Here is a 13,977-nt window from a genome sequence, read left to right as displayed (position 1 = left end):
ATTAAACCTTTCTGCTCACTGTTTGTCTTGTTGTGGTTGTTGTGTGTCAAGTGCAGCTCAGAATGCACTTTCACAGTGCTTCCCCACTTACTGCCCCGTCCAATTATTCCTGCACACATCCGTTTATTTTTCCCTTTGTCCCCAAACTAGTACCTAATGCATAGATTAAACAATTCAGCATTGATTGCTAAACAGGTAAAAGACAACCTGGTGAATAGTAGACTTTTACGAAAACAAAACATGTTGGATTATTACTGATATTAATTTTAAATTTTTTGCACTTGACCCTGTATTACAATATGCTATATAATACATATAAAGTGAGCAAAAAGGTTTAATACCACAGAGGAATTTCCAAAAATATCTATCTGTGCCTGAACAGAGAACTGACGCTTCTCATAAATAGTCACTGCTGAAAAAGCTGTCTCAGAAGTGTAACGTCAGGGAAGTAGATCATCTCTTCACTTGGAAAGCAGTAAATCTGCTTGGGAGTCTTTTCTAGTCACTCCTATTGGCATGCTTGTGTCTGTTGGCTCTGGACATACACGCTTCTAATTATCTGAGATGTTTTAATTTCTTAAGTGTGTTTTTGATCAAAGTCTAAGCTGTGCTCCATTATTATTATTTTATAGTAAAAACAAGTCAGTGTAATTGTGTTGGTGCTCTACTTTGGCACATTCTAACATTAACTATATTCTGTTCAGAGATACCAAGATATTTAAAACGCAAATCCATCTGTCAGGAATGACTTACATCCATCCCCAGTTGTACAGCCATCACAGTTAAAAGACTGAATATCAATTACACTTCTGAGACAACAACTGAGACATAATTAGAGAAAGAAACATTAAAAACTCACCCCAAACACTCGGTCCTTCTGTGCTTATGCAGAGATGAAGTCCTCGATGATGTCAGAGATGTCCAGCCCAAGTCAATACCAAGTTCCCTTCGTCTCGCCACACCATTCACGAATGCAAATAGCACTTTGATATACGAGGAGACTCCCTCTCCCGACAAACACACTTGCACCGTCAACTAAATCTCATTTCATTTCCCTCTTGTGACACAAGAAAGAAGTGAATCTATTACATGCCCCCACAAGCGCTCAACTTTTCCTGTGAAATGCGTAATTTTCATGCACAACTGGGAAATGAGCGTTTCATTACTGCTGTAATTTGTGTCCTTGTTGCTTTAGTAAGGTACGCGCCAGAGTTCCAATTTTGTTCTAATTTGAACCAAAGGAAGTATTTTATCTACAAAACAAACTCAGTACACAATCACCTAAACCAGGCGAGTGCTTGTTTTGTTGATTTGAAGTTGCAGAACTGTAACTCAGCTTAGATTTGCGCCAGAGGACTATGACCCACTGCATATTAGCCGATAAATGACCTACTGTATATGTCTATAGATCAAATGTGATGGCAGCATAGAAATCTGGTCATAATGCATTCCATTCAAGACCTTGCTATCAATTAAACTAGGTTTCACATAATGTCCAAGTCCAACAGGAAACTCTTTATCCTGAAACATTCCTCTCCATACATACAAAAGGGCCTCTATACCAAGGTCACCTCACCCGCATATGCAATTACTCAGTTTGCAGCCTGTACACACAGAAGAGCAGCCCACGCTGATTGTGTGCGCAACCATTTCGATCGCATTGATTCCTGGTTTTAAGCACCTGTGGATTTCCTCATTTTCACAGCTAGTTTCAATATTACCTTAAAATGCACCACGATCCAGGCCTTTTAACCCCTGAAATGGAGAAGCAGGTGCAGCACTGCATACTGAGTGAAATGATGTCCCTATTTCAGTCCCATTGGGAAATGTGCGCCGTTTCACTCCAGGAGACAAACAGTTAAAACGCATCAGACTTGGACGTGAGGTTGTTAAGTCTGTGCTGGACCAGAATGGAGTAGTTGGCAGGATAAAGCCGTAGTGGGGATGTTGGGTTGGTATCCAGATCTGCTGATGGGACGCAGGCAGAATCTCCCAGGATTAAGACCTGTTAACAGCCTGTTCCTGGTGAGCCCATGTGAAATTCACTCCCTTCTCCAGATGGCAGCTCCATTCACAAACACTCGCACACAGACAAGTTCACACCATGCCACTCCATAATTGCAGAGATAACTGTCTGCTTTGGGCAGCACTAACACCGCCAGAAGGCTACAGTAGTTCCCGAGACTGGGCGATTACGCCTAAAGGCGCTGCTGCACAGTGAAGGTCACTGCTGACGCCCAGGGGCTTCAGTGAAATCCTAATTATTCAGCACATAATGAAAGATTTTCAGCTTGCCATATTACTCCCGTTTGTGACTGTGCTCTTTTTTTCTGTTCTGAGATGTAGTAAGAAAGAAGAAAAAACTAAAATCAGTTTGATGCATGAGGCAAGCATGTGAAATGGGAGCAAAATGTGCAGTCAATCTTTGCCCCAGCTGAGATCTGCGAGATGAAATGTTGCATCCTCACTACACCAGGCAAATAGTGTTTTTGTACCTCTGTGTTTCAGGTCTGCCAGATGCTATGCTTTATGTTTGTTAGTGAAAAGATTGCTTGACTGTTCACTGGACTGCCATGTATATAGCCTCCTCACCAGGGGAGTTTTAGATGCCTCACTCCTACTCCCCTCAGAGACTTGGTGACCCTCTTCCTGCTCTCTGGTGTGGTCCTGTCACTCACAATCTCATCTCTCCCTCATCAGTTATTCCCAGAATAACTCTCTGACTGACACACTCTGCTTATCAAACAACCCAGAGCTCAGCCTGTAAGCAACCCGAAACCGTCTTTGCCAGACGGCTGCATTGGCCCTCCTTGCAGGTATGCACTTCTTTTTATCCATTCTGATTCAGTTCCACACAGACTTTTTTTGTGTGTAATAAACAACCTTGGCCCCCTGCCTGGACTCCATACGGATGTGTGTATGGTCTTGGCAACACTTACCAGGTTTCTGAAAGACTGTTTCCATATCTTAATATAAAGGTAGTAGTTTTGGGGGAGAGAAAAGTTTATTTTTCTGCGCCCAGTATTAGTTTGAACTGTAAGCATGTTTTAGCAGTGTCCCTCCCCCAGAACACTTCATAAAATAGGTCAAATGTGAGTGTATGTGCATAGACACACACACACACACGCACATCCACTCATATACACATATACACATCGGTATCCTGTGCAACACTGAAAACTCGTCTTTATTGAAAAAATAAAAAAATTAAATAAACTGAAAAAAGGAACTGATCCATTAGGGTATTACAGAAACAAGGTTTCACCACCATGTCACCCAGAATGCCGTGCTGTTTCAAGACCCATGTTCTGATAACACCCTGCGTTTAATGCACTGTTGAACACCTGCTGCCGGGGATTCCCAAAGAGGCTGCGGACAATGGGGGGGCAGGAGCCGTGCTGTAGCACCCAGCACACTGAGCCCAGGGGAGAAACAGAGCAATACAGCGAGCTCCTGCAGCTATCCTGACAGGGATACAAACCAGCATCTCCTCACTGCCGTTCATCTCCGCAGAGCGAGTCTCGGCTCCCGCGTTCGTACAGCACGTCCTTTGATTGGCGGTTTGGCAGAACCCAGCGCTGACTGACAGTGCATTGAAGGCGGGAATGGTGACGTAGCAGCTGGTCCCCTCAATAGCGTAAGGGCACAGAGGCGTGATTTCATCAAACGTCGTTTAAGATCGCCGTGGTTGTTCATTGGAGAGGAGGGCGGCATCCTATCTGAGAGGGCGCTGTACACCAACAACTGAGAAAAATTTAAATAACAAGTATTTCGCATGCGACCAGTTTCCTGTTCCCAAAAAGACCCTAAATGCCGAAGCCCTGAAATATCCTGTAATGCCCCGTGACATTCTGCCGCCAGGCATGATCTGCCAAATAGGAGGCTGAGTGGAAATGACACATGCGCAAAATATGTTGTGTTTTGTGTGAATTCACACGCCCCTCCCACAGAATAATACATAATAATAATAAAACAAGACTGTGGTGAATGGCTAATGGAGCGAAGCAATAGGCAGCGTACTGGAGCCCTGTTCTAATCCGCAGAACCTGTCTCTGCCTATGGTGGCTTGTCACAGAGGATAATTGCATCAGAAAACAACGGGGTTTACTACTGTACCCTGCCACACAGCTCACACATCCCCCGGGGGGTTACGGCACACTATAGTACAGCACTGCAGCTCAGCAGCTAAGCGGTGAGATCACAACGAGGAGTGATGATGATCTATTCTTCCTGGCTGCACAGAGAGCAGTCACCTTAGACTGTGTGCCCAGCAGACCCTCGTACGGGTAAGAGGAAAAGCCCCTACTAGCACGGTTTAACGACATAGATAATGATAGAGCATGCATCGGCCTTACAAGAGCACGCATACTGTAGCCTTACAGTGGATGGCAGCTGGAATCCATCACCGGAGTACATTTTGCCAGTGTCTTCCAGGTACAAGTCATTTTATGCAGACATGCCACAAGGCTAAGCTCCGATGATCCCCGCCTGGCCTTGCAGCGCACCGTAGGACTGGCCTGGCCACCGTGCCGCGCCCACACACACACAGAAAAAGGGCCCGTCTCGTTTGCTGCCAAGCGATAGCTTCATAAACACATGGATACCCCCACCCCCTCCTCTGTCAAGGCTACATGTGCAAATCGGTCTATTAGAGGTTTGGTCGGGAACAGGAACCTGAGAAACTGGGCGTTTGTGTCACAGAGATCTTTGAGAAACTGGGGAAACGTTATTTGCATTTTTCAAGGGGTGGTTCTTTTGCTTACCAAGGAAGGGGGGAACAAACAAACAAACAAATCAACACTGAGAACCGAAACGCACATTGTTGCTCTCCTGCTAACTTGCATTTCAACCAAAACTATGTTGTGGACAGCTGTGTTAATTACAGAGGCTGCACAACTGGGGGATGTTGTTTCTCATTTTTTGTTTCTTTTTCAATTCGTACAGCAGCTGGTCTTTGAAGAAACACAACAACAACAAAAAAACACAGCGCTCACAACTTTACTGCAGCTATTCCCATCGTAACAGCGGTGCATGGGGTACACAATCACTCAATTAGGGGCTCCCATAATGCAGTAGGGTTTTACAGCGGAGCAAAAGAATGGATAACTTGATTTTTATGAACTATCATTAAAAATCCCCGACTGGTTCAGACTAGCTGCAAGCCAGGCAGAGTGCTCTTGAGTTTCTAATCAGCACCAGGAAAGCAATAAGCATGTGTTCCGGTTCCCAAATCCAATCGGTCACCAGCACAAAGCCACTGCCTGCGATTCATTAAAAGCAGTTCACTGTAGAGAACATGCTTAGGGAAATCCTATAAAATCTCTGTAACACACTCGGAGACCGTAGACTCTTTTTTAATTTTCGGGTGCATCTCAGTACACTGTACTTATTGTAACAAGAAATTACAGAAGGAAGAATCTCATTAATATCACATGTGTAGACGATTGGAAGCGATGGAACACTTCCAATATAGTTTCTCTGAAGCGTTATGTAAAAACGCAGCGGAGATGTGAGGTTTTCTTCGCTGGGGAGAGAGAGGGGGAGAGGGAGAGAGAAAAAGCTCCACTTTTCCTTCTGTGACATCTTTGAAACAGCAGAAATCTACAGAACCCTACTGAGGTTTCAGGACGAATTTCAGAGATGATGCTATGAATATTTCCCATCTAGTTATGGAGAACATTCCCTCTTTTCCAAACTGCATGAATCAGTAACTTAAATAAATGATCAAATGATAACTAAATAAGTGAATAATAACGCCCAAAAAGCTGATACAGTTGAATGGGTTTCTTTCACTGACAGACAGCCCTGCTAGGCTCAGCGCAATGCAGTGCATTGAGGATCCCTTCTCCAAACCCCAGTAGGAGACAGCAGTCTGGAGTCGTGGCTCAGAAATGACTGATTCATACAGGAATGTTACGCCATAAAACAAACAGATGGTCAAAAGGCCATATCCTAGGCAAATGAAAGCACTCACACTCACACTCACACACAGAGCTAGATCGTTATTTTAGAGTGTTACTGACTGAGAATTAGTTGTCGAAGAGTATTTCAATTTTGGAAAATTCCCAATCTGTATGTGCAGTACAGTCACATTTTTTTGCTCGCTGCCGCCTCCTTCCCCTTCTTAAAGATAGCAGCCAAGTGACACCTTCAGTTTGAACCAAATACAATAAAAAAGAAATCATCATAAAAAAAATAATAAAAAAATAAAGAAACAAACTCCTCCACGTTTCCCAAAACCCTCCTTTTCAGGAATCCCAGCTCTACCTGGTCCTCACAGCACCTCGCATCTCCCCCAGATCTCCCTCATTGCCAGGCACTTCCCTGTCTGCCTGGCCAGGGAGGACTGGCACTGAATACCCATTTTTTCATCCCCAACAGGACTCAGCACAGCCGGAGAATCTCATTTTTAATGATGTACAAAAACAACGCACTGACAGACTCGAGGGGCAGCGACACCGAGGGATGCGGATGTGATCTTACTGTGCGTCTGCGCTGGCACCTCAAAGCACATCCTGACACTTTCTCTATTTTGATTATTTTCCGAAGCTGTGATTGCAATTTAAGATGCTGCCACAGAAGCACAACTTCCAGGGGAGAAGCCATCATTTTGTTTTTTTAAGGTTTAAATTACTTTTTTGTTTAGCGAGAGTCTGCCACTCTGATACAGTATTGGAAACTAGTATTGAAGCCAATCTTGGAGTGGGTACATGGAATGTGAAAAGATTCATCAAAGGACTTTACGGATGGAAAACCTTTCTAAGGGAATCTGAAAATCTGTGGAGGAGGAGTTGTTTTTTCCACAAATGAAAAGTTATATCATTCCCATATTCCTCCTTTACTTTTGTCACCTTATATTTAATTAATTTTTTTACAATTAAAAACACCATGAAGATGACAGACTATTTGGTTTTCTTTCTAAGTAGAAGCTTCTCATTTTAAATAAATGCATATAAATAATTTCTCTTTTTAAATAAGTTGTTAACCCTACCCCCCTTTTGACTGTTCATTCTTCGCTTCTTTATGCACGTGTGTGTGTTTCATAGTTTTTGTCTTTTTTGAACAGTTTTCTCCTGCCTGCTTTTTGTCACCTTCCTGCAGTTGTGTTTTGTTCCCGATTGGTCCGAACAAAGTGAGTTGTCCAATCCCGCTTCACTGGCAGAGCTGGGTGGAGTCTCTGTGGGGTTCTCTTGGATTGACCAGTTGGGTCTCTGGGGGGCAGTTTTGGGTCACTCCCCCTGCTCCGGTAGGCGACAGGAAGTAGGCTCTCTCGCACGTGGCTGGGGGGGAAGGGCTGCTGTCCTCCTGCTTCCTGTGGGCGTGTGCCAGGACCCTTAGCTGCTCCTGAGCCGCCTCCAGGAGTAACGCTACCGCCTCCTGCTGGCCGCCCGCCGCTACAGCTGCCCCTGGTGATGGGGGGGTGTGCACCCCTCGTGTGCCGTGCACCGCGGCCCTCCCGGAGCGGGGGAGGGGGACGGAACAGCAGCTTCCCCTGCCACCCAGGCTGGCCTTTTGCATACAGGAAGTATCGTCGTGTCCCAGGACGGAAGGGATGATGGGAATGGAGCAGGCGCGGAGGGGGGGAGGGGTGGCGGCCACGGCTTGGCTCGAGGGGCCGCACCTGAAGCTCCCGGGAACGGCCCTGTCCAGGCGGCTGCACGGCACTTCAGTCTTGCCGCCCCCCACCACAACTGCTTGCATATTTAAGAAAGTATCCTGCGACGGATCACTTCCTGTCCTTGCTGTGCGGTGCCTGGGAGGACAGGAGACAGACAAGAGACAGATTTGTCAAGAACAACTCATTTTGTCAAGTCAATAAACAAATATATGCTATTAGTTAACAAAACAGTCCAACAGGCTTTATCAAACTAATGATCAATTTAATTCTCAATTCAACATGTCACTTGGAGGGAGAGCTGCTCCTTAAGGGCTGACAGATATTCAGGAGTTCTCTGCAAATTACCAATGTTAATGATGAATGCGATATTACCAAAGTCTCGGGTAACTAACATGTATTCCCAGTCCTAAGTAAGTGGTGTTTTAGGGTGACCTTCAAAACTAACTGTATTGGGGCTCCCCAGTAGCTACAATCAGTAATTCTGGATGACTGCTAAAGTGCATGCACTATCCCTTGGAGCATGTCTTTTCACTACAAAGAAAAATAAACTTTAAAATGCTTGTGAAACTATTATATCTATTATGATAAGTAAGATTTAATTACAAAGCTGTATCATTAATGTGATACTCTGAGTTGTAATGTTATCAAAAGTGTCTGAGGCAGGCGTGACTCTGGGATTTATCATATTTGCATGCGTAGTATTTGTTCAGCGCTCTGCAGGAATCTTCCAATGGTTTTAAGGTTTTCTACTTTGCCGACACGGTTTGTAAGATCTTTCACAGGCAAAGGTTGTTGTCACACTTCCCCCCCGTAAAGATGTGTTTGGAGCCAGTTTTTCAAGTGATATTTGACTTCTTCACAACAATGGCACTTCAATCCAGGCTGCATCTTTGAAGAACTAATCTGTGTGTAATTATTTATCATCCCTTACTAGAACCTGCTTCAGAGGCTGCATAAATATTTAACACCGACTGGTATCTATTCTAATGGCCTTATCAGAAATTTTAAACCATTATCAAGGGGTTTTTAAAAGATCGCCAAGCACTGGCTGTAAGAGAGCGCACTTTAAAACCATCTCCCATCGCAACGTTTGATCTGAAAGGAATGTCAGCTAACATCTTCGCAGAGATCGCCGGCTGACACGTGCGAATACCTGAGTGATGATGCCTCGGATCGGGAGACGTGAGCGAGAGCGCAGATGGAGTTAACGGGGAAATAAAGGACATTTGAGAGAATAATCAGATCACTACAGTTTTCCGCTGTGCACGTTGCAAAAGGAGAATGCATCTGGAAACAACGCATATCAATGAGATGTCAATTGTTTTTGGACACTTTTGAAATCAAAAGCTACAGAAAAGGTGGTGACAACAAATGCATCAGAGTGAATGGCTGCCGTGGTGTGCTTCAGATGAAACCGAGAGCACAGCTAACAATAAAGGGCTTTGGGATCCCTCTGTATTATATATGTTAATCACTTTTTTTAATATTTTTTAAATAGGAAAAAAACATCTTAATCAGTTTCAAGCAAATGTCAAAGCCCCAAAATAGCTGGCAGGTCTAATCCTGCTAAAAACCCTGAAACGCCAATTATGAATTATTTCAGCAAAATATTTTGCTGAGTTTCGACACTACACACCAGCTATATATAGGTGGAAAACAACAGGATTTCCACATAACAAGGCTGCTCAAAACTTGCTTCCTTACCAGAGAATGGGTTCTACAAAACTCAGCAATTTAAAGTAACATACTCAAAACTTTACGCAGTATCTTACTGTAAAGAATTCAGTTAATATCCAGGCAAATTTACTGACAGCGTAGCCTGGACAGATGTACCCAGAGGCCATGCCTGTTCTGTTCCAAGGGCAGTACAAACTGGGTGCTGACCATGGCATACGTGATCCCTCTTACAAAGCAAAAAGCAGTCAGTACACACCTGGCATCTTGTCCTTTTTACCCTTTCTAAACAGAAGCCACTAAACTGAGTTGGCGTTAAAAAGCATGAATATTTCCTATGCGGCTTCATTCATAAGGACATCAAAGCTCCTCAGACCTTTTCACACCGTTTCGACATATTTTACACATGTCAGTACATTTGGCACGCTTCATGAAGAATTCACCCCTGGACAGCAACACCATGAACATGGGTTTTACCATATCTCAGCACATGTGCCCATGTCCTGTGGAAATCAATATTAACAACACAGTGAAGGTGTACTTACAGTAATCCAAATTCACCGTGCTCTGCCCTACCTTAAAGTACTAAAGCTTTTGTGTGGCAGGTCTCTTCCAGCACTGCTGCGTACCACACAATCGCAACTACATAGACATTATTATGATTATTATTATTATCCCTAGCATTTACCTATAGTCCACCTTATAAAATGCACCATAGATCTTAAAGATGATTCGAGTCCAAAGCATTAATAATACTGGCAGTAGATTAAAGATTAGCGTCGTCAGCGCACAAACAGGCCTGTGTGGGATTGTTTATTTCTATCTGAAGTGGCTCACAGGGAGCACATAAGGCAGAAAACAGGAGCTGCAATTTATCTGCGTTTTCAAAATCAAGGAAAAGGAAAAGTATTGGTATTGCACTTGCTGTAGACGTTAGGCCTAGACAGCCCAATTTAATACCAATATAAGTATAATTATACACTAGCATTGTTATTATTACCACCAGTATTATACACGATACAGAGCTGGCACAAAGTCTGTTTTGGTATAAAGGACAGGCCTTACTGGTAAATGTGCATGGAACGAAATGCCGACCTCAGTGACAAGGAAACATTGATTTTGAAATATATTTCTTGATCCTGTTTCTCAGTAGTCTTGCAGAAGCACCTGCAGTGGATTACATTCATAAGAGTGCTGTTTTGTCTAGCAAAGCTGTAGCTGTAGCTTTGATTTTTCACAATTTATCTTCACTGAATAACCCTTTTGCTTGTGAAGGAGCTCTCAGTGGTCCTTAAAAGAAAACGCCATTCATGTATTAAAATGTAATGCTTTCTCAGCCGATATATATTGTGTACTGGCTGTATCTCAAGACCAGTCATGTATAAGGTTGGGGGATGGACCATTGAAGGCACTGTCCGGGCTGTAAGGACTTGAAAGGACTGTCTGCTCGTATCTCACTGCTGTAATGCACAGTAGGATCCATCTACACAGAAAACATCTGGATGGCTTGAAGTTAATAAAGGAGATTCCCAGCTGTCTCCATTGATGTGTTTTAGTTGGCAGGCTATGATTTGCATATTGCTAAGGCTCAGGACTAACATGTTTTATCGCTGTGCAGACGCTTATTTTCATTAGCTCCTGCCATTTTTCTTTTTTGTTTTATTAAAATCTGAAACGAGAAAGAAGGCTATATAAATGCTTTTTGATTTGAAATAAGACAGACCATTAATCTGATATATATGTATACATATCTCATTATCAGCCTTGAAGGCATCCCTGAGATATTTCCAGATATTTCCATTTACTTAGACCTCCTACCTAGGTCTTCTTTTGTTCATTTGCTCGAGATCTGAATTGCTTTGAGAATTGATTGAACTAATAAACCGATCTGTTTATTTCAGAGGCGTTCTTGTCCTATTTCTGAGTGTTTGAACAATTGGTCTCCTGGATGTCAATATACAAACTGTGGTCAGCTGAACTAAATGAAATGAACACAAGTCCAGTTAGACCTGTTTTGTTTCAATATACTTTTACCCTATATGGTCACAAGTGTGTATATATATTGTGTCATCATCAGTCTAGATCAATCTACTGCTGGATGAGAGCTTTGCTTCGATTTATAGCTTCCCTTTTGTACCACACATCTGTAACATTTATTTTCTATATATTTCTAGTATGCTAGTTATTTAGAGCTTTTGTTTGTTCAGAAGTATGCATTGATCTGTGTGTTTGCGACAGCATTTGCGTGAGCATTCACACATTCATTTGATGAGGCTTTTAGTTCATCAGTTGAGCACATTGCTACAGCAACACATGAACTTTCGCTGCCCCTACCTGAGCCGGCTTCGGTCTATGAAGGCAGGCATTGCCAGGCTGTAATTAAAGCCGTAACACCAGGGACTTGCAGACATGGTCAATTTAAAACTCCTAAGAAGGTCTGAATGCAAATCAGCTACGAGGTAAGAGAACAATGCAAATGGTTCATGAGTCAGAATCGCTGTGTGTTCGAGGTATACGGTGAGCGCCAAGTTAGGGAGACGTATATAACAGGAATGTTGCTCTCCTGGATCTTGTCTTGAGAAACAAGCGCACAACCTTGCTGATGTTTTTCCTGGACACTGAAATCCGACTCCTCAGGGGTCACCTTACAGCCTGATATGACCATCCTGTTCGTTGTGATGTTGAGCTAATTATAATGCCTACTTCGACTGGGGGAGCAATGATTGATATTGAAAACATTGTGAAGCTGTGTGGTTATTTGGTGACGGCTCTGCAGTGATTGAGGGGAAATTCAGTGTGATGCCACTCCCCCAGGAATGCTATATCCAGGTGTAAGTTTTCCTGATCGTTTCGCTAGGGTAAATCACGGGCTCTTTTTCTTCATTTTCTGTCAGGTGCGGCTCACAGGTAGCTCTCATCCCCTGCTACAGTTCAGTTTTCTCTCTCTCTCTCTCTCTCTCTCAGCTGCTCTCCTCTTTCCAGCACACCGTCTCCATGGCAACTCCGGCTGGCATTGGGGAGCAGGGATTTTCTGTGCAGCCGCGAAGCCCGGAAATAGGTCAGCGCTGCCATCCAGTCGAAAGCGCCCGGTGTCAGCGGTACCAGGCTGCGCTCCTGCTGCAGTTTAAGGAAGTGGTTCCCCAGTATTGCTCCCCCCCGCCCAGCTCCTCTTCCCACACCCAGGCTAATGAGGCATTAAAGCAATTAACAGTGCAACTGCAAGGACACATGTACACAAACACAGAGCTGTACCACTGACAGAATTACCAGCTTTGATATGGAGATAATACATGTGTGGGGAAAACACCATGCACAAAAAGGAGCAGGCACACACACAACACAGATTCTATTAGCTAAGCATCAGGTTTGCAGCATCAGTTACTGAGATATATGTGATTTTTAACCCCATGGGAAAAAAACCTGGCCATTTCCACTTGTGTTCCCTGTTCACGAAAAAAATGCTGCGCTCCGTTAGTTAGTAAATTTGTATAAGAGGCAGAATCGAACCTTTGTTCTCGGTAATAAAATTCTAACAATGAAAAAATTGTCTGCTCAGCAAGTTCCGATACAAAAAAAAAAAAAATGAAGATAACGTTGCTTCAGAAAGCGCAGCACTAAATACGACAAATTCAGCTGAATGGCGTGGGTTTGAACTATGAGGTTATTTCAGCTGGATAGATACTGAGATTCAGAGGCAGCACATTTCATTTAACTAATATGCTATACAGCTGCCCTATCCAGTGAGCCCAGGTTCAAAAATACTTTTAAGAGTGACCATTTTATTATACATTTTGAATACTATGTTTCCTTTGGGAGCCCTTTTGGCTTGGATCATTTTGTCTCAGGATTAATCTATATTAATCCAATTGTTTTAACAGCCCTGGATTTCCTTTCGAGGCATTTCTAAGGATCAGGGTTTCCCGCACTACAATGTGAAATTGTATTTTGGTTTTTGAAACTGGGTTGAAGTGTTGGGTTTGCACACAGTGTTTCCAACAGGAATGTCTGGCACTGATCCCACTGCCCAGCACGAGGGACTCTGTCTGACAGCCAGCCCAAGAAGGATCCAGGGAGCACGGCCGATCTCCGAGCCCGTGGGAGGCCTGCTGGGATTCTCCCGTTGGCCTGCAGGTTTTCCGGCTCTCCAATTAAGCCTCACACTGAAACTGTCTCCTCTGCCGTGGCATGTGGAGTGAGGATCTATCTCCTGCACGGCGAGGAGTATAAATTATGGAAATAGGTCACACTTTCGAGCTTCGGGAACTTTTGCCAAACGCAGGAAGGAAAAAAGCCTGTGCTACCTACATGACACGGCGCCGCATAAATCTGACATTAGTTGAGTGAAGTTGGGGAAGCTGACATGCCACCTCAGTCAGAACATTATGCTTACACGGGCTCAGAATGAAAGAGAGCATGTTCCTGAGAAAAGGCAGATCAATCTTTGACAAACTGTTGGCAAGCACTGCGCCCACAGAATATATCTTTGTCTCTCTGAAAATATGTATTTTTATATAAACCTACATACACATAAACACATACACATATACAGTATTATATATATATATATATATATATATATATATATATATATATATATGTACACACACACACACTCACACATACATACACTTTGGTGTATTGATATATAAACAAACCAGTTGTATATTCATATCAAGTTGAAATAA

At 43.4% G+C, this 13,977-nt stretch overlaps 1 protein-coding gene and 1 long non-coding RNA gene across 2 annotated transcripts in view; one reads left to right on the top strand and one right to left on the bottom strand.

The window, feature by feature from the left end:
- Positions 1-6,464, top strand: part of LOC136715881 (uncharacterized) — a 120,803-nt gene extending 114,339 nt beyond the window's left edge. Inside the window, exon 4 of the long non-coding RNA XR_010805098.1 lies at positions 6,382-6,464. This is a non-coding gene — a long non-coding RNA (uncharacterized LOC136715881). The remainder of the gene's footprint in view (positions 1-6,381) is intronic.
- Positions 3,170-13,977, bottom strand: part of LOC136715880 (pro-neuregulin-3, membrane-bound isoform) — a 292,007-nt gene continuing 281,199 nt past the window's right edge. The window contains exon 9 of the mRNA XM_066693280.1: positions 3,170-7,753. Within this exon, the coding sequence (XP_066549377.1) occupies positions 7,153-7,753 (601 nt within the window). The 3' untranslated portion in view covers positions 3,170-7,152. The remainder of the gene's footprint in view (positions 7,754-13,977) is intronic.

This window comes from Amia ocellicauda, chromosome 20 (assembly GCF_036373705.1).
Source record: "Amia ocellicauda isolate fAmiCal2 chromosome 20, fAmiCal2.hap1, whole genome shotgun sequence".
Lineage (NCBI taxonomy): Eukaryota > Metazoa > Chordata > Actinopteri > Amiiformes > Amiidae > Amia > Amia ocellicauda.
The sequence above is the reverse complement of the archived record's forward strand: the minus strand, read 5'-3'. Positions and strand labels throughout refer to the sequence as shown.